Source organism: Hesperophylax consimilis, chromosome 9, assembly GCF_061612785.1.
Source record: "Hesperophylax consimilis isolate HC1 chromosome 9, BYU_Hcon_1.0, whole genome shotgun sequence".
NCBI lineage: Eukaryota > Metazoa > Arthropoda > Insecta > Trichoptera > Limnephilidae > Hesperophylax > Hesperophylax consimilis.
The window spans coordinates 3,777,762-3,799,375 of NC_142844.1; the positions used below are offsets into that span (position 1 = coordinate 3,777,762).

At 34.6% G+C, this 21,614-nt stretch overlaps 2 protein-coding genes across 6 annotated transcripts in view; one reads left to right on the forward strand and one right to left on the reverse strand.

Moving 5' to 3' along the window:
• Positions 1–5,810, reverse strand: part of LOC149420795 (chitooligosaccharidolytic beta-N-acetylglucosaminidase-like) — a 60,369-nt gene extending 54,559 nt beyond the window's left edge. Inside the window, exon 1 of the mRNA XM_089635543.1 lies at positions 5,720–5,810. The gene's annotated coding sequence lies outside the window, so the exon portion shown is untranslated. The remainder of the gene's footprint in view (positions 1–5,719) is intronic.
• The window catches only part of LOC149420796 (transmembrane protein 126), a 30,753-nt gene extending 12,650 nt beyond the window's left edge, over positions 1–18,103 (forward strand). Inside the window, exons 1-5 of one of the 5 annotated variants that reach the window (XM_089635545.1) lie at positions 6,407–6,785; positions 14,717–14,872; positions 15,721–15,892; positions 16,981–17,109; positions 17,624–18,103. In XM_089635545.1, coding sequence (XP_089491671.1) covers positions 14,760–14,872; positions 15,721–15,892; positions 16,981–17,109; positions 17,624–17,875 — 666 coding nt within the window. In that variant the 5' untranslated portion in view covers positions 6,407–6,785; positions 14,717–14,759 and the 3' untranslated portion in view covers positions 17,876–18,103. Of the gene's footprint in view, positions 1–6,406; positions 6,786–14,398; positions 14,613–14,716; positions 14,873–15,720; positions 15,893–16,980; positions 17,110–17,623 lie in introns of those variants that run through there. The other 4 variants (XM_089635544.1, XM_089635548.1, XM_089635547.1 and 1 more) reach the window with 4 other exon arrangements.
• Positions 18,104–21,614: the final 3,511 nt, after the last annotated feature.

Below are 21,614 nucleotides of genomic sequence, written 5' to 3' on the forward strand. Positions count from 1 at the left end.
ACCCTTTTGCTGCCCGAAAGTAAACACAAGATAGATACTCCCACGCCAAGGATTTTTAGAATATTTTACATTGCGTCATTATTTATTATCCTCAGCACTTAGAGATTGTAAATTATTACCAAAACAAAAAAAAAACTTGTTTATGTTACACTTTTGAAAAGTCTAAACAAGATATCTTTATGAATTGATGCATTATTTGACGAATAAAAACTATCTATGAAACATCAACAAACTTCGACCCGCCGCCATTATCAAATCAGTAATCTCACCAACACATACAGACATACTATAGTAATATCAGTATTCACGTCTCCGAAGTGGGACCTCTGCAACGGCTCACCATTAAATTTCTCACAAATACAATTGTGATAATATTATTGTTTTAAACTTAATTATTTATTAAACTTTTATTTACAGTTTCTTATCGTATTATTTATGTTAATAGTTTTTATTCGAATGGTAGACTTTAAAACAAGAATGAACACACAATGCCACATTACACTGGGAACACATATCGAGCCATTTTTCTGCGGCTTTGTTTAAGTTTTGTATTCGCACAAACATGGCAGGCTCTGTATGGCTTGGATTGTTTTGATGTTTACAACCTCTTTTGAAAGCAGACGTAATGGTGTGTCATGATGAGACGAATGAGGGGTTGAGTAGAGTTGAGTTTTTTGTGGTGTTTTGCGATTACTTGTCTTATCACACATAACTGATAATCGGGGAAGCTCATACCTGAATTTTTTATGGTGTTGTGTGCAATAAAAGAATTTAACAGATATAAAATCGAGACAATATTCTCTTATTTGGTCATCAGACAAGTCGCGTCGAGCCATGATGGAGGGTTACACAAAAAAAATATTAGGAAAAACGACAAATTAACACAATGATTAGTTTCTAAACACAGATAATTAAAATAAAATGTATATTATTACCTTTTCACTCGAAAGGCGGATATAACAACTTATTTCATTTAAAAAAACAAAACATGTTGATTACCACAAAACTTATTTGCACTAAAAATATGACCACTTAATAAAAACAATTTGTTTAAATAATAACGTTAGAACCACGATTCGTTGCAGATTCTAAGTATTCGCGAACCGTCGAGATAAGAAGGAACCACGTGATACACTAACACAGCTACGCGCGCGCGGGGAATTCAAACACTGACAGGGGAAATATTGTAGTCTCCAGTTTGACGAGGTCTTTCATTATATAAACAAAATAATTTGTCACATCTGTGTAGAGATGTCGCTAGATAAAAGTTCAAATTATTTTTTAAGCCCGAGTTTTGCGCCATCTATACAGAAAGTCCCGAGATATCGCAAGATGAAATTCAAATCATGTATGATTGCGCGCGGCAGCGAGGGCTCGGAATCTTGAATCAAACATAGATGCGCATGGCAGCCTCCGGGTTAATAAATTTTATTTTAAATATAAAGAATCTAGCAAGATCCAGCAATAATGTAGGTAAGAAGCATGACTGCAGAGTACAGATCACCAACGAACAAACAACAGGTCATAACGACTCTTCAAGGAGATCAAGGGTTCTTAATTTATTCAACGTGGACTGTTGTTTGTACTTTCGATCTGCAGTCATGCTCGGGAATGATCACAAGTTATCGACATTATGTTTTGACTTCACAACTTTGTATTTTTTCTGTAAATTTGTTTGTGAGTTCCGTGTCCAGTAAATCCTCTCAAGATGGTAGACGTGTTTGACAGTACCTTTTTATCCCACCAGAACGCATGAGTGTTGCGAGCTGTCAAGTCGGAGTAATCAATGTTACATTATAACATTAATTAAATATCCCTGCCGAAGACTTAAAATTCAATTTCTTATTAAATACTCTAAAAATACATACATTAGAAGATAGACGTAAAATAAACGATTTAACGTTCTTATTCAAAATACTTAACTCTAAATTCGACTGCTGTGAACTCCTGCAACTTATAAACATACATACACCCACAGTAACAACACGACAAAATACAATATTCTACAGCAGCACACATAAGCGTAACTACATTGCCCACTCTCCGATACAACGACTTCACACCATGGGAAATCATTACTTGGGTGATGTTGACATATTCAATACCAACTTGGCAAGTTTTGTGGATCATTTAAAACATTTATTTCAACAATACTCCTAAACACATTATGTAAACCAACAATAGCTGTAATTTTCTGTTTTTGTTTCTTGTGTTTGTATGACTTGTTGCATAGCTTTTATCAAATGTAATTTTATTCTTATTTTTTATGTTTCAAAGTATCTGTCAAATTAAAATTATACTACCAACCATGTAAAAGCCCTCTGGGCGTTAAATAAATAAATAAATAACATAGTAGTTCACAGAACTTTAAACTTTTAGCTTTAGGAATACACGGCAATTTGTACCGATGGCTAGTTTCATACCTAAACCGACGCTCCCAGATAATAGCAGTAAACGGTTTCAATTCTGAGATTGTCAATGTACCTTCAGGTGTCCCTCAAGGATCTCACCTGGGACCGTTGCTTTTTACTACATTTATCAAGGACATTGTAAAATGCTTTAAGCATGCTAAAGTTTTACTTTTTGCTGATGACATGAAAATATTTCTTTCTATTAACTCTATTACTGAATGTTATAAACTGCAACAAGATCTTAATAGGCTTAATGATTATTGTACTGTCAACTATCTCCACATGAATACTGCCAAATGTTATGTAATAACCTTTACAAAAAATAAAAATAAAATTGAATATAATTATGTACATACCATATTACAAACAGTCAACCACTCAAAAAAGTCAATCAAATTCGAGACCTCGGTGTACTGATTGACGACAAACTTTCATTCAAGGCACATGTGGATAAGATTGTCAAGAAATCATTGAGCATGTTAGGATTTTTATTCCGTATTGGAAAGGAATTCAACAATATCCATACACTCAAAATTTTGTATTACTCCTACGTCCGTAGTCATCTTGAGTACGCTTCTGCCATATGGAATCCTTTTTATAACATTCACACAAAACGCATTGAAGCTCTTCAAAGAAAGTTTGTACATCACTTGAACTTCAGGAGACAATTACGTTATTACGATATGGAAAGCTCTATCAAGCACTACGGACTTAAAACATTAAAAAGCAGGAGAGACACTGCGGACATGATTTACTTACACAAAGTCTTGAGTTGTCATATTGACTGTCCAGCCCTTTTGTCATCAATCAATATTAGAGTCCCAAGTAAGAAAACTAGAGACAAATCATTGTTTCATATCGAAATTGCTTCAACGAGTCTCAGGCAAAATTCTTTCTTACTAAGAACTTGCAATCATTATAATAAAACTTATTTTGATGCTGATATCCTGTTGTGTACCTTAGGAGCTTTTAAAAAAATTGTTAACAGAGTATTGTAATAATTAACCCTTTTCTAAATTTAATATGTAGCGTCGAGAAAAATCTAAATTAAATAATTAATAATAAACCGCTCGACCTACTTACTTAGTATCTACTCCCGAATTATGTACCTGCAGTCCAAACCGCAACGTAAACAACCTACGTACTACAAGACCTACTTGCCTACTCGCGACAATACTATCGCGCACTCAGTCTGAGATACTACGAGAACTCGCCAGAAGGTTCGAGTCTTCCGCCTATGCATAATTGCCACGCTATCGAAGGTTCCTGAAACGTACAGTCTGTGCGAGTGCCTAGGATTTAGTTGCCATCCACCTACCTACTGCCGCCGTCGGCCGTGTAGTATAAATATGCCCGACGCAGCGAGTCAGTCAGTCATTCATCAACCTGCCGCCAACGATGTACTAATCTCACGAGTGACGTTGCGCCCCCGCGCCCCCCGCGATGGACAACATATACCCGGCTTCGCCCGTACTACCATGGACTCTATCGGGACATCATCTTAGCGCCTTGTCCAGATCGCCGTTCCTGGCAAGCGCTGCTCGGATTACAAGCGCCCTGGTTCCAGTGTCTCTGACCAGCGCTTCTTCCACGCTACCATGACCACCACGAGGACACGCTGCATCCTCACTGGTCACGCCGTTCCCGTTCAACCGCCTACAAGGTCCGCCGCACCTTCGGCCGTCTCGTCAGCACTGGAGTGCCTGAAGACCTACGTTCTTCGCCAGTGCCTGACCTTCATCGAGTCCCGGTCACTAGCGCCCGGAGTCGACTCACTGACCCGCGCTTGACCTGCCATCATCAGCCAGCATCCGGTGTATTCTTCTGTCCTACATCATCTCCTCGTCACGGCAACTGACTCACCAATAAACACATGTGACCTTCACAACTTTCTTTCATTTCGTGCCTCTCTCCTGATCCCCAAAAATACATTATATTCATCATTTATTCATTTTCACTCTTACATATTATTTGTATTTAATATCAAATGTACGTGTGTGTATGTATGTATGTATGCATGTATGTATGCGTATGTATGTATGCAACTATGTATATGTATGTGTGTACGTATGTATTTATATGTGTATATGCATGTGTATGTATATATATGTATGTATGTGTTTATACGAGTATATATATATATATATATACATTTTCTCTTATTATTTCCTTGTTTTTAACATTTCTTTGTTTTTAACCTTTCTTTGTTTTCTTTGTTTGTTTATTGCTTTTTAACCTTCTTTATCTTTATTGCATGATGTGAACATTGGTTATTGGGTTGTAACCTAATTCTTTTACTTATTTTTTCTCTCTCTCTATGCATGTTATGTTATAAACCTGTTAATGTTCCTAATAAAATAAAATAAAATAAAAAAATAGAACTACTAGTCAATAAATCCTTTATTGATCGACCGTACTAGATAGACTGATAAGAAATGTAAGCATTGCAAAAGGATTTTGATTAGTACCATAGTTGTATATAAATACTTGTGATATCTATTTATTGAACCCATTATTTTATGGCGTCAGATAAGATAAGATTATCGATTATGGCAAATATTATGTTACTGTTAAATGTACTTCTTTGTATGTATATAATAAAATAATATAGTTTGGCAGTCAACATCTCTATAGTAAGTACCAGTGGCGGTCCATGAGTTTTCAGCGAGGTAGAGTGAAAGATTGAAAATTTCAACATTATTGATGTTGTAGCTGAAAACAACAAATTTTTTTTCAAATTTTAAATTTATTTATGAGCAAACTCACCGATAGCCACTGGCTATACGTACACATATAAAATTAAATAATAACTTAAATATTAACCCTTAACTATGGACGTGAAAAAAAAATCACACTCCCATGGACGTCGGGTCACACAGACCCCTTCATAAAATTCTTATAATTTTCAAACCTGGACTATCTACAATTAGCTTTGCGTGGCCAACCCACCAACATTTTGATTAATAAAAGTTCGGAGGTCATATCATTAAATGCATTTTTTTATTAATATTATTGTTATCAACATCACGAAAGACCAATATATCATTGGAAACGGCTTTATGAAACATAACGACACTAAAAAACTTAATTATTATTTTCCATGAAATAAGTAGGTATAATAAATTAAAAGTTACGAGTACATAAGAAAAACAGTGGAATTAAAAGAATTATCTGTTTACAAAATGATTGGATTCGAAATTAATATTTACAATATGAATGAATAATATTATTACGACAGGCATGCACATCACTAGCGCGTCAGTACCAAAACTAACAAAATGTACAGAAAAATAATATTATACACATACCTCAGAATTTGGTGGTTTTTTGGCAGGAATGACTTTATTATTTAGTGTGGAATACTCTTGGCCACTGGTTTTTAGTTTTTTTTTCGCATTTTGCACACTTCCTTTACCTTTTTGATGGCGTTTTACAGGCAAGCTCGCGACTGTCAACACACCATTGCCGGCTATTTTATATGGAATATCAATGAACACTGTTGTGGCACTTAAACCATTTTAAAAGATAACATACCAATGGAGTTACAGCGATGCCAGACTTCATCAATTTATTGTATTTTTTTGAACTGTCTGAGGCACTTGGATCCTATTTAGGGTTATTGGCATCGGTACATAGAATACATTTCTGTAAAAACATCGTTTTCGATTTTTTGGGCACTTAGCGCCTTAATTAATACACGTATTCAATTAATGATTATCTTCTAACTTTGGTATCTGGTCCACGTAGTGTGGTTGAAAACTAAATTTATGACAACAGGCAAAGTTTTATCTAATTTTTTCATTGTGTGCAAAATATTAAAGAAAGAGGCTAGGCGCAAATAAGCACATTCATGTGTAGATAACATTCGTAATAATGTTAATGTACCATGAAATAATAAATTACTTTTTTATAATATAAATATGTATGATATCTTTATAATATATATAAATTCAGCCTACGTATGTTTGCAAAATTCGAAAAGTAGTCGATAGATATCGCCGAAAATTTAAAATTTGGTTCTTATTAGTGCCAGGAGTGTTTAGAGCGTGCTTTGAATGGTACAGGAAGTCGGGGACGCCTGAGGAATACTTAACGTATCTGCAACAGAATGAAATATGGAGTAGAATTAAAGTCGATGTAATGTACTTTTTTAACAGTAACATTGTGGTATACAGTAGTGAAAAATAGAAGAAGTCGGAGACGCCCGAGAAAGAAATTAGCAATACCAAAGCGTTGCAGGTTCCACTTGTCCACAAAAATCTCGTGACGCGTTCTTTTCTTTTAGATGTGTGCTGAAGATGAAAACATGTGTGCGGACAATTTTTAACAACGTGCGGCCGCACACGTACCCCTTAGAGGATACATTGCTAACAGGTAAAAATATACTTGATTAATTACATGTTGTTGAATAGAATATTAGACCGGTCAGTCGCCGAGATGGAATCGCGTCTGGATCCCACCTGGACATTGTGAGTTCAATTCCTCGGCTGGCTAAGTCCTCCTTCACGACACAAGCAACATTATTCGATTACTGTGATTGTAGTCGGAGATTTTCAAACATTGTTAGGTTATTGATAACCCGGGAATGTTTGTCTTTATTTAAAAAAAAAAAAAGAATTGTGTTTTAATTTCGTTCTCTGAAGTTGAAAAAAATTTGAAATCGTGTCTTTCTTCTCCCCGCTGCTTTAAATGTGCAGAAAGTCATCTAGCAGACCAATGCCCCTCCACTTCCAATCCCCCTACTTGCATCAACTGCTCAGGCTCTCACACAGCCATAAATCCATCCTGCCCCGAACTTTCACGCCAAAAAAACATTAAAAGTTATATGGCTTCCAATAGCGTATCATAGTTTCATGCTTCTAAAATAATAGCTCCCTCTAAAAAATCTTTTGCTGAAGTCGCCTCTCAACCTCAGTTATCTCAAAACATTTTTCCTCCAAACTCGTCATGCAGGAAGACTGTTATGACAAAATCTGCTTCTTGTCCTCTTAAAACCCCCGGATATGATCATCTTGGCCATAACTCCCAGCCCTTGTTCCCAAATGGTAACATCAGGTCCCCATTTTCCCAAAATACCGTCTTTCCTAACAGCATTCATACTTTGAACTGCAATGCCTTTATCCCCAAGTATATATCCACTAATTTCCTGGAGAACTTCATATCCCTGCGGCAGTGACCCCTATCCAATTATTCTAAATCTGACTCAACGGTTAAATACTAACCTCTTTAAAAGAAAGTCAAAATGTATCACAAAAAAAGCCGACTGGTGCCATTTTAGAGAATCTGTCCAGGTTCATACCCTATCCCTGCCTACCCCTTCTTCAGATAACTGCACCTCCTCTTACAAATCTTGGTCTGATTCCACTCTAAAATCTGCTGACAAGTCTATTCCCAAATCATACTCCCCCCTGGTGGGATAAAGAAATCCTTCGAGTGCTGAAGAAGAGGAAAGTGGCCAATAAGACATACTGCCAACGGATGACAATGGAAAATTACTTGAAAGCCAAGAATGCCCAAGCTGTTGCTAAATGTTATCCCCTGCTCCGGCGGGGTAGGTTTGGTCAATGTTTCGCAGGTTTAGGTCTTCCTTTTCCCTGTCAAAGTCATCTCACAATTCAGGTATTTGGATTTCTGACTTTCTTAACAAAATAGCTCCCCCTTATGTACCTAATCTTGACGAAGTGCCTGTTTTATCTTACACCCCAAATTCTTCTTCGTGGTTAGATGCTCCATTTTCCATAGACGAGTTAAATAGAGCTACGGAAGACCTAAAAGACTCAGCTCCGGGCAATAACGAAATTTTGAACATATTCATCCGCCACATTGATGACAATTCCCTTTCCTACTTTATCTCTCTCATCAATATGTTCCTGGACTCTCTGGGTATTATTCCCCCGGACTGGAAAATTCAAAAAATCATTCCCATTTGCAAAAGTAGCAAAGATCCAAGTCTGGGCTCAAGTTACAAACCGATTGCTTTCTCTTCAATACTTTGCAAAGTAGCTGAAAGAATGATTAAGAATAGATTAGACTAGTTTGTAGAGAAAAATCATATTCTTCCCCCTTCTCAGTTTGGATTTAGAAAGTGTAAAAGTACACTTGACAACCTTTCCTCTCTTGTTACAGATGTCAAATTAGCGTTATCTAAAAACGAATATTCTATTGCAGTATTTTTAGACATCTGTGGAACATACGACAATGTAAATATACCCATTCTAAAAGAAAAGTTAGTGGCGATTGGCTTTCCTCCTAAATTGGTTCAATTCATTATCAATTTGCTCTCCGAGAGAACTGTTTTTGTAGATGGATCCGAATCCTCTCCCCATATAAGACAAATATTCAAAGAACTCCCGCAAGGGTCTGTCTTAAGCCCGATACTGTATAATATCACATACGATCTGGAAAAATCTATTCATTTCACTACCGAACGTCACATAGTAATATAAAAAAGAAACACATTAATCTTGAGAAACTAACTTCTAAAATTATTTTAGAAAATTGGCTCTCCACTCTAAACTCCACAGACGTAGACATTGCTTTTAATACCTTCTCTGAAACTCTCTTGCAACATATTGAGGATGTCACTGAAGAATCCCATGTGAATAATTCAAAAAATAAAAAACTGAAACCATGGATAACAGATGGCCTAATTTTTTGTATTAAAAAACGGGACAAGCTTCACAAAAACTAACTCAATAATCCAGACATTCAAGCCCAAATATTTTATAAAAAGTACAGAAATATATGTAATAATATCATTAAAACCACAAAAGAAAACTACTACAAAGAAAAACTGTCCAGAGTCGGTAATAATAACAAACAAATTTGGAATATCGTCAAAGAAATATCTAACACTGATCACCCAGTACAACCAATCAATAAATTAAACATCAACGGCCAAGACACCTCCCTAAATGACCATCCAGACACTGTGACCAATCACATAAATGAATACTTTTGCAATATCGGTACAAATCTAGCATCAAAGATTTTAAATAAGACATCAACCGATGAAAATGCCCTTACCGACATTATCAATCAATGTGCCAGTGAAACAGATAATATACTCACCTTAAACCCGACCAATTACGATGAAATTTCTCAAACTATTAGACAATTAAAGCCCTCTCATTCGTGCAATCATGACAAAATTTCCTCAACTATACTAAAAATAGTTGAACCCTTTATAATCCATCCATTAGTACATATCATTAACCTCAGTCTCACTAAAGGTGAATTCCCAAACAAACTCAAACTTGCCCTAGTTCAACCAATTTTTAAGTACGGAAATCCTACTGACATAACAAACTACAGACCAATTTCTATATTATCATCACTATCAAAAATTATTGAAAAAATAGTAAAAAAAAGACTTATCGACCATCTTACAAAATATAACATACTCTCGTCAAACCAGTATGGCTTTAGAGAAGGACTAAATACAGATTCAGCTATTTTAGAACTAACATCACATGTAACACAAGCCTTAGACAAAGGTGATAAATGTTTGGCAGTATTTTTAGATTTAGCTAAGGCATTTGATACAGTATCTCATCCAATCCTTCTAGCCAAGCTCAAAAAAATCGGAATAAAGAATAAGGCATTTGATTGGTTCAAATCGTACCTCACAGACAGAAAGCAATGTGTTAAGCTACCATCGCATAAACCATCCCATTCAACTAGCATTAACATTGGTGTGCCACAGGGCAGTGTACTCGGTCCCACACTTTTTCTCATTTATATCAATGACTTATGTAAACTATCTATTATTGATGGCAATATAATCACTTTCGCCGATGACACTGCCCTAGTACTAAAAAGTAAGACATGGGAAGAAACATTTCATAGAGCGGATCTAACATTGCAAATTATTAAACAGTGGTTGGATGATAATCTACTCACCTTAAACATAACTAAAACGAAATATATAACGTTTAGTCTTAATATTCCGAGTCAGCCTTCAATCAATCATACACTAAAAATACATTCTTGTGGAGATAACTCTAGTTGTCTGTGCAATCCACTAGAACGAGTAGATTCCATTAAATATTTGGGTGTAATAATTGACAATAAACTACGATGGGAAGATCACGTAATAAATGTTACAAACCGTATACGGAAACTGGCATATATCGTCAGGTCATTACGAAATATTCTAAATAAAAATACACTAAAAACGGTATCCTTTTCTTTATGCCAATCAATTATATCTTACGGTATAGTAGTCTGGGGGGGATGCTCTAACACGATATTAGATCCATTAATTAAAGCTCAAAAATTGATAATGCGGACTATTTACAAAGTACACTATATTCACCCCACGAAGGACTTATTTAACGACTTCAAAGTACTCAACATAAAATCCTTATACGTCAAAAACATATCCTCCTACTATAAATTCAAACATACGAAAAAAAATATTTTTGAATCGACCCATAATACAAGATATTCCAACAAATCCAATTATACTATTCCCCCAATAAAAACCTCAATGGCACAAAGACAATTTAACTTTCTTGCTCCAAAAATATTCAATAATTTAACGTTAGAAATAAAATCAATAGCCAAATACGACAGTTTCAGGAAAGCGCTCGGGGATTTTTTGATGTGTGATTGTTATAGTGTTAGTAGCCTATTCCAAGTACTCAGATAGAGGTGTATATATTGTTTATATGCGTCATATGAGTGTATGTATACATGTGTTGTTATATGTATATAGGTACCTATGTCTGCTGCTATATACACATGTGTGCTTGCATGCACACTTATTAAAAATTATATATATATATAATTATGTACATTTTTACAATCTAATGCTAATTTACTTCTTTCTCCTTTCTAATTTCTATCTTCTACTTTTTATTACAATTTTTCCAAAATTTTAGCTTCATCTATAGTTACTAATTTCATATGTTTACACTAGATTTCATATTTCATACAAAGTAATTACACTCAATTGGTCACCATGAAACAGGCAGCCGCCTAGTATGGTGATTCATTATATCTACTTTATGTAAATTTCAAAACAATGTAACATGTATTAAATAAATTAAATAAATAAAAATTTCATGTGCAATATGCTGACGACTTAACGTTTTACAAAATATCCATCAATCTTTTCATCGCAGCATCAACAATTAACAACGCTCTTAGAAAACTCTTGGCGTGGTTAAATAATAATGGTCTTGAACTTTCCCCTTCCAAAAGCAAAGTTGTCATCTTCAGTTGTCAACAAAAGCTCCCACATATTCAGGTGAGATTTAGCGATGAAGTCATCCCTATCTTCAAGGAAGTTAAGTTCCTCGGAATGTTTTTGGACTCCAAGCTTTCTTGGAATTCTCAAATAAATCACGTTGTTACAGAATGTGAAAGCAACATCAATCCCCTTAGATTATCTGGGGGAGGATCCCACCCAGCTTCTTTAAAACTTCTATACAATGCCCTCATCCGAAGCCATGATTACGGATCTTGTTTGTTTGATCCAATGTCCACTTCAAATTCTCATAAATTAGATAAAATCCAGTCAAAATCTCTTTGCCTTGTCTTAGGAGCCATGAAATCTTCCCCAATCAATGCAATGCAAGTGGAATATTGTGAATCTCCCTTACATATAAGAAGGCGATGCCTAGCAGAAAAATATGTTAAATAACATCCCATCCCTTGATTCATGTACTTCAATCTAAAGTATGAGGTTAATTCAAATCCCTTTTGGAAAAACCATTCCCTTCCCCTTTTCTATGATTGCTACAACTCTTTTCTGGATTTATCTACAAACACCTATCTCAATGAATCTCTTCTCTTATACTCATGCCCCTACGAAAGACTTACTTTCTATCCAAAGGTCCATCAATTTATAGGAATAAGTAAAAAAAAACTTTAAAAACTCAACTCAATCAAATAATGCAAAATTTAACTAAAATTTCTCTAGAATTTAACTACAAATTATTGAAAATAACTGGCCAAATTACATAAAATTTTTCACAAATGGTTCCAAACACAGTCAGGATTTTCATTGCGGGGCCAGTGTCTATGCGCCTCACAGAAAATTGTGTTTCCCACACAAACTTCTCAAAGAATGCTCTATTTTCTCTGCTAAATGCATAGCTATCATAGAAGCTCTTCATCTTGTCAAAAAATAAGCACATTCCCACTCAATTCCAGTAGCGACTCTCTAATCTGCTCGATCAGGGACCTACTGCATTCCATGTCGCTGGCTCATACTTCATTGGTCCTGGCCTGGATTCCGGGACACCTTGGTATTACTGGAAACGACATGGCTGATTATATTGCTAAGGACCCATGGTCCGTTAAGTGATCCCTATTCCGGTTAGAGACCATTTCTAGACCTATTATTACCAGCTCTGTATTGTTTTTGCTAAGTTTACTTTATATAGGGTTGCCATCCGTCCGGGTTTCCCCGGATTTGTCCTAGTTTAGAAGGCGTCCGGGGAGCGTCCGGGCGGGGTTTCATTTGTAGTCCGGGTTTGCCAATGGTTTGCCAACGTGGAGAGAATATTCTCATTGATTTCACAACAATGGACAAAAGAAAGAAATTTACTAAACGTAGAAACAATCTCGCCAGTAATTAAAATTAAATTCAATTTCCAAGAATAGAGCTGCATTGATTTTTACAAATTCCTTTTAAAAAGGGAAGATATTCTAAAAACTATCGGAAAGAGTGATAAATACAAAAAAACCTGAAAAGTAAAAAGGCAAGAGGCTGAGGAAAAATCTTTAATAGCTAGATAATCAAATAATGTACTAACAGGTGCTATAATTTCTATTCATTTTTGTAGTTAAATTAATGATTGTTTTTATTACGTAAAAGAAATGTAAAATTTTGTAAGATAATTGTAAGACTGAATACTAAAATGGTCTCAGTATTTTTATGATTTCTGTTTAAAAATTGAATTGAATTTTGTTAAGTTTAATATTTTAATAAGGCTTAGTTTTCATAACAGTATATTAATAATTTTTGTTTTATTTTGAGAATGAACTGATTATGAAAACAATGTGTAACAAACTGTAATAAGATTCTGTTTTGTTAGGTACAATAAAATGATGATAAAATATGACAAAATTCAATTTTAAGGTCTGAAAATAAATAAAAAGGTGATTAATGACATTTTAAACTGTTTTTATTACACTGATTGTGTTTAAAAAAACCTGTTGACATGTCCGGGTTATGGGCTCTAAAATCCGGGGTTTTCACGCCTCTTGTCCTGGTTGCCAAATTTTAGAGATGGCAACCCTAACTTTATACCTATTTTTATGTTATGTTATGTTTATGGTAGGTTTATGTTTATGATATGTTATGTTCATGTTATGTGTATGTTATGTTTATGTTATGTTAATGTTATGTGATGTTTATGTTATGTTTATGGTATGTTTGTGTTATGTTTATCTTTATGTTTTATAATCACATTTATATACTCTCATTTGCTGTATTTGTTTATAAGCTTGCCAATTTCATAGTTCTGTTTAGCAAAAAAACGCTACTTATTTTGGAAAAATCTCTGGTTAAAGATCGAAAAACGCCCACTATTATTGTACACAGGTTCCTATTTTTATAATTTTGTGATTACCTACTGATATCAGCTCTGTACCGTTTAAGTATGTTATGTTTATGATGTATAATTATATGTATATTTATATTGTCATTTGTTATATTTGTTAATCAGAAAAAAATGTTAATTTTGTATGGCCAAGATCACCCCTAATGGGTGAAAGCCAAAATAAAGAATATTAAAATAAAAATAAAAATTGATATTCGTGGGTACCAGGTTTATTCATAATAATAATATTAAAGAAATCATAGCCAGTAATGAAAAATATCGGTTGATTATTTTTGCACTACCTACTTAATAAAATGTTGCCATACCGACATACCATAATTTGCCCACGTGCCACCACCATTTCGATTCTTTTTTCGATATTTCGATTGTGCCCATCACTGGTCATATCTCTACTTTTCCATAGATATAGTTATTTAACATCCTAACCAATCCTAACCTAAAAATAAGTCAACTTCCCTGACAGTAATGTAATAATTGACATAAAATATTTGGTAATTCTTTTGTGGATTTGTAGTATCTCTTTCGTTTTAAATCTGAATAAAAAAATATGTAGCGGCTTATTTCGGAGATCTATATTTCTGTGTTCCAGTTTTTGGTTTATAATGATATTATAATATGAAAGAAGGTTTAAAAATAATAAAAAATTCCAACTAATTATTTCCAAAGTAATTATTTATACACGAGATTAATGGTTCGATATCCTACTATTTTTATGTTAATAATTTCCAGGGAAAATGGTCTAAATAATATATGACAGTTGCTATTCAAAAATATGGCGTTCATAGGAAAAGGAAAGGTCCCTGAAGATGGAGAGAAAATCACAAAATCTGAAGCTATCAAGCTTCAATGGGATATGATACAACAATGGAAACCTAGGAAGGAAGTGTAAGTAATGTCTTTTCCTCGCCTGCTCTCCGTCCCTAATCGGTTTTTTTAACAGGGAGAGGTTACAAAAGGACAACTGTATAATGACGGCCTCTATAGTCTAGGGAAGGGGCAGCAGACCACAGTTCACGATTCGCGTGCGACTCTTTGCACAGATGTTTTCGGCTTCAGATATCAACCCAAACTTCATTTCCACATAACCGGTCTTATGAGATGGACCCGCCGCATGAACTTTAACTCAATCAGCGTCAGTGTTGCCAACTCAGCTCTTTTAGAGCAATTTTTTTTAGGTATTTCAACTCATCATTTTGTTTACAAAGGTATAAAATTATTCAATGATCTTCAATTCAGACCTAAGAATAGAGATAAAATATTCGAGAAAAAACTTTAAATATTTTTTGAACACCCAGCCAAACTCGTGTGCACAGTAGAAAATTTTCTTAAATATCTTTCCTTAGTTGTTACATTTTTATATTTGTTTTAACTCTTCGAAAGAATAGTATTGCATAAAATTGTATATTGAAAGCTGTTATTTATGTAAAATATGTAATAAAAATACTTATTTGTCTGAGGAATCGCGGGTTTGAATCACGGCGTGTGTACGTAAATTTTATTTAATTAAATTGAGATTTCACATTTAATTGATAAAAAATAATATATTGTAGTATACTTGTGGCTTGTTTCGCAGTGTAAGATAATCTCAATAACGAAACGTTGCTTAAAATGACTAGTCATGTATAGCCAGGTACTTCTCCGTCTTCATCCTCTCTCCTCTTTGCAAAAAGTCTCACTGAATATCTTAGGAATGTAAAGCAATGCCAAAGTTTAGTCACATTGTGCTTTTGCAGGTTTTCCTTAATCTACGGGCCGGGTATTCTGGGCGCCGTATCGGCTCTCTCGGGATACATGCTCAACCATCACTATCGCAAGAAGCTGAAGCTGGGTAGCTATGGACACCTCTCTTCCTACTTTCCGCTAGTCGTAATGCCAGCCGCCCTCTCCGCATTCTTTCACAGAACGGTAATACATAATATCATGACTTTCTTCTCCTACAGCTGTATTGTATTTGTGCATGATGCATGACAGATTAAGAAATAAAGATATCTGTAAGAGTTGTGTGTGTCGTGCGAATCAACTACTTGAGACTGGTCATGTGAAGAAGAATAATCGTAGACAGCTCTTGTAACCGTCTGCCAGCTGATTCTATTTCATAACAACTTATTTTGTTTTTGGCAAAATGAGGTTGTAAATTGTAAAAATAGTATAAATCTACCAAAAGTAGTTTCCGCAGAATAACTCAGAGAAATGATTTTATTGATTGATCCATGTGGACACTGTAGCACTTGAGAAGTTAAACATTAAATAAAATGGACAGAATGTCTCATGTCAAGTTAACAGTAGAATGTATATTAAAAGATATTATGAAGACAGTAAAGTATATATGTACGAAACCAATCATATTGTTGGCACCCCGAGGGTTCGTGAATTCTTTGAATCAACTACAACTGTTTAACATTAACTGCCGAAAAGCGCACATTGAAATAACCAGACTCTGCACAGAAAAGTAAAGTTCGCTAAAGTAAGGCAATAGTTTGCAGCGCATTGTGGGGCTTTTTGCGCAGGATCTGAATGTTCGCTATTAACCGAACCGACTAGCATAGCGATGCTAAAAATGAGTGAGGTGGGTAAATTGTAACATATTTGTAAAGTGTCTTGTATAGTTTAACAAAATATTAAATTTAGGAAATAAGCCTGAACTTTTGTTTACCCGATTTGGGATTTATAGTCAAGTTTTTTCTGTAGCCAGAAATTTGCGTGCCATTGTAAAAAGGACTAGTAATTCAAGCAGATTTATTTTCGAGGACTAAATAGTAATATTACAATGCGAGTTGCCTGCATACTGTCAGATTCGTTCATTAAAAAATCCCAGAAAGGGAGACGGTCACCCTGCCAACCTGCGCAACCTAGTTTGTTTCCGTTTGCCTGATGGCTGGTCTATCAATTTGAATGTCTATGTGTATTACATTACTTCTTCTGCCCAAAAAGAAGGTTATCTTCGCATTAAGTGATTAATGTTCTTCCTCCTTAATAGACTTATTTCTTTACAGTTTATTTCTACGAGTATTATTATCGGAGAGAAGAACTGTGTTGTATGCACTGAGGTGAAAGCCGTGGCCCTACAGACCAGCTTGGGAGTCTTGTATCCTCTAATCCTCGCACCTTCAGCGTGTTACATGGTAAGTTTCGTGGTGTCTTATTTTGATGGCAATTTTCTTGTCTTATTTCTTACTAAGCTTAAGTAGCATAACGTTTCATGCTAAGCTTAAATAGTGTCACATTTCATGCTAAGCTTAAGTAGCTTCACATTTTGTTAATCTACTACTTTATAAGTTATCTCTTATCTAGGGCAGGCTTCATAAGTCGAGTGGTTTCTAGCATTAAATCGTAATTAACATAGAATAAAGACGAAAACTAGAAGTGTCTTTCATACATATTTGAATGGAAACAAATGTTCCGTTTACCACAATAGCCCAGTGCTCCGTCTCACTTACACTTGCCTGATATTGTAGATCTCCATCCCATTTGAATTTCGTTTACATTTTTGTATTGGAAATATAAGGCAAATATTTGGATCATAAAACACGCCCACAGGGCAATTCTTGTGTTATTCTTTATTGTATGGTAATTAAGCATTTTATCAAGTGACAAAATGTAAATAAAACTTATTTATTATTTTTTGTTCTTTCTCAGCTCGCCAATCGCTACAACACTGTGAAAGTTCCCAACATGATAACGCACGGCAAGAAGGTTTACTGGGACTTTCATATGGCCACCTCTAGAACATTCTACCGGAAAGTTCCGTACATCATTTTAGTCCAGGCAGTCTGCTCTGCCGTTGTCACATATTTTGATTTTAAAAACTTCTTCTGTGTCAACAACAAGATTATCGAAATTGAGAAGAAGATAATTGCGAATGGGGAGCTCACAGACTTGATGCTATAGGTTGTTTCAATTTTAGTCACATTTAGTATTAGTATTTATCCATCGAATTTGATAGCTACAGATTGGCAATCACATGCACCGAAATGACCCATGTTAAGAAATTGTGTATAATTGTCGATAGTTCCTGATTTATTTAGATTACTGTTATCAGCACATTGACTGCGCCATTTATTGTGGCTTATACAATGTACTGAATGCATTTACTAAAATAAATGTTATTTATTTATAGTTTTATTTTATTTTTAACTAAACTTTTCCGGTCACAAAAATTCAATCTGTTCTCATATTGACAACAAAACAACACATCAGCTCAAGCTGGCATATACATTGTATTCAAAATAAAATAGTTTATCTTGTTATAATCTCCAAATAGTGTAAAACAAGGTCTCTATCCTCGTTTGTCTGTTCATGCGCTTGGTTCTTCTAAACTACACAACGGATTAGGATAGGGTTTTCACTATCATTTAGAGATTTTCTTCCGGAAGGTTTATATATATATAATACATGCATATTATATTTATATAAAGTCGATGTTTTGTAATCAAGTCATAAAAAAAAAATCAGCGCTAGCGTGGTTAACGCTGGATAAACCTTATGAGGCACATCAAAATAATGTAATATGAAATTGAATATCTTTAAAAAGCCAACAGAAAAGTCCTCAGTGGTATATGTCTATTTCCTAAGAATAACCCCCTGCAATGCCGGGTTATTTATAATCGTGGTTTATTTATACTTCTATCCATAAATAAACCACTCACCTTCTATCTATATAAATAAAAATTTAAATGTTAGTTTGTTGTAAATCTTAAATATTTGAAAGTACTTTGTGAGTTTTTATCATTTATTTTTATTTTTTTAAGCTCTGTTGGACAAAAAGCAACATGCGCTATTGTTTCTCTATCTGCACAGATAGATTGAGCCACAGCAACATGAAGCGGGGTACAACTAGTGATAATAATAAAACTTAATGCAGATTATGTATATACCTGTTCAACACTGGACTCTTCAATTTCAGCTTTCTCACTACAGGTAGTTTTAATAAAAAGTAAACTTTAACTTAATGACACAATGCAAACCATCAGAGGGACTTTAAAATCTACACCTCTCCCTTGGATCCCCATACTTGCAAATATAACCCCGCCGAATATCAGGCTAGAGATTGCAACACTGAAGGAATACAAGGCGCTACAAAAAAGCGCAATACCTTTGCAACTAGCTGTACCCCACCACACGTTGCCGTGGCTCAGTCTGTGTATAAGAAAACTAGCTGTACCCCGCCACGCCTTGCAGTGATAAGTCTGTATGATCTAAGATCATTCTTTCAACAACAATCAAAGTAGCACACAGTAATAGTGACCCGTTGAAAACTTGGCTTAATTGTGTATATCGGTGAACGGTTCAATTCGAGTCAGTTGCGACATTAACTAAGTGTTCACTGCATCAATTGTGATAAGAATTTTGCGCGTTGAAGCGAAATTACTCAAGTGATTTATAAATTATTAACATCGCGAAATAGTAACGGTGAAGTTGACATCTGTTTACTGTATAAGTGAATCTATTGTGATTGGCCAACTCCACCGCCATCTTTAAAACTCGGGCCATTCGGCTTGCTTGTTTCGCTTTGACGGCGCTTGCGCATCTTATTGTTTCTACCAAAACTACTGCAAGGGTGACCATGAGTTCGAACAAAAAAACAAGCTCTCAACAACAAGATACTCTAAATACATTTACAAGATCCAAAAACAAAATGAACACTGCCCCCGAAGACACTAGCCCAGAAGAAGATACTTTTACTAAATTTGCGTCTTTCGTAGACACAAAACTGGAGAAACTCAAAACCCAAATACTCGAAAACATTGAAAAAAAAATGTCTGAATTTCAAAAAACTACCGAATTTATTTGTCAAAAGTATGATGACATAATAATTCGTTTGGACTCCATGAATGAAGTTAAAGGAGAAGTCGAAAGCTTAAAAAATGATTTGACAAATAAAAGTAAAATTATTAAACATCTAGAAACCAGACTGGCTTGTTTAGAACAGTCGAACCTCGATAACTGTATTGAAATAACAGGAATTGAGGAAAAGACAGATGAAAATCCCAAAGTAACTGCTATAAACCTAATAAAAAGTGCTAATATCCAAATAAGTACAGAGGATATTACATCAGCAATAAGACAATATGACAGAAGACCAGGTCATCCGAAAAAAATTCTCTTAAAAATTAGAAATCCAGAAACAAGATCAAAATTATTGGCAAACAAGAAGGTGATCTCAAACCGTGAGAAAATGATATTCCTAGGAGAATCGCTATCTCCTTATTTTAAAGAACTGCTTTGGAAAGCCAAATTAAAGGGAAGAGAATTAAAATACAAATATATTTGGTTTAAAAATGGATCAATTCTAATGAAAGAAGATGAAGGAAAAAAAATTAAAGAAATAAAACACGAAGATGACCTCAATAGAATTTAGAAGTTGTATGGTAAAAGGCACCGACAATATTTAATATATTAAAAATGGACATCGATTTAGGAAAAAACATTGATTTGGATGACAATACAGAACCTAATTTAACTATTAAAGATTCATTTACTTGCAAAAATTTTTTGAAACATTCAAACTTTTCTTTAGTTTGTTTAAACATTAGAAGTTTAAGTAAAAACTTTGATGAAACCTTAACTATGCTTGATGGCATAGAACATCGTCCTGAGGTATTAGTTTTTACAGAAGCTTGGCTAAAAAATTTGATCAATATACCTAGCATCCCAGGATACACAGTTTACAATACAAATAATAACTATTTGCAAAACGATGGTGTAGTTGCCTACGTGAAACAAAATGTTCAGGCGACTGTTGAGGAAATTGTTTTCCCTGGAGCAAACTGCTTAAGAATGCAGATATCGAATAATATATGTTTAATAGCCATTTACAGATCTCCGTCCCAGACTCATATAGATAGTTTCCTTGAATCACTGAGTGTCCTACTTGATTCTACATCTATACAAAATAAGGAAATCATTTTATGTGGTGATATAAATATTAATACATTAGATTTGAACAGTATAAAAACTCAAAAATACCTCTCACTTTTGGCTTTTCACGGCTTAAAGCCTATTATAATTTCACCTACAAGAGTTTCGTCTACTGCTTCAAGTTGCATCGATCACATTATGGTAAAATCTAAATTTGAACCACAGGGAGCTGTCTTCACTACTGACATAACAGATCATGATGCGGTATTGCTGAGATTTATGAGCTTTAGACAAAAGAAAATAGCAAAGGAAAATGAAAAAATCAAAACCGTCATGAATAACATTCTTTTGAAGGCTAAATTAAAAGAAGAATCATGGCAGTCAGTCCTGTCATCGCAAGATGTTAATTCAGCTACTGAAAACTTCGTAAAATGTTTAAAAATGCACGTGGAAAGTTGCTCGTCGGTACAAAGTGTAAAACATAACATCAAATACTTAAAACCTTGGATAAATGATGGAATTATCAAATGCCTTAGAACCCGCGACAAACTGCACAACAAATGTCGAGGAGAGGTTAATAATATTCAACTGCTGGCTTATTATAAGAAATACAGAAACTGGTGTACAAAAATTATAAAATATACAAAGCAAACGTATTACAGAAGGAAACTGGATAAAGTCAACGGTAATAACAAGCAACAGTGGAAGATTATAAAGGAAGCCATAAATATTCAAAAGGAGCAAGTGTCCATAAAAAAATTAGTAATCA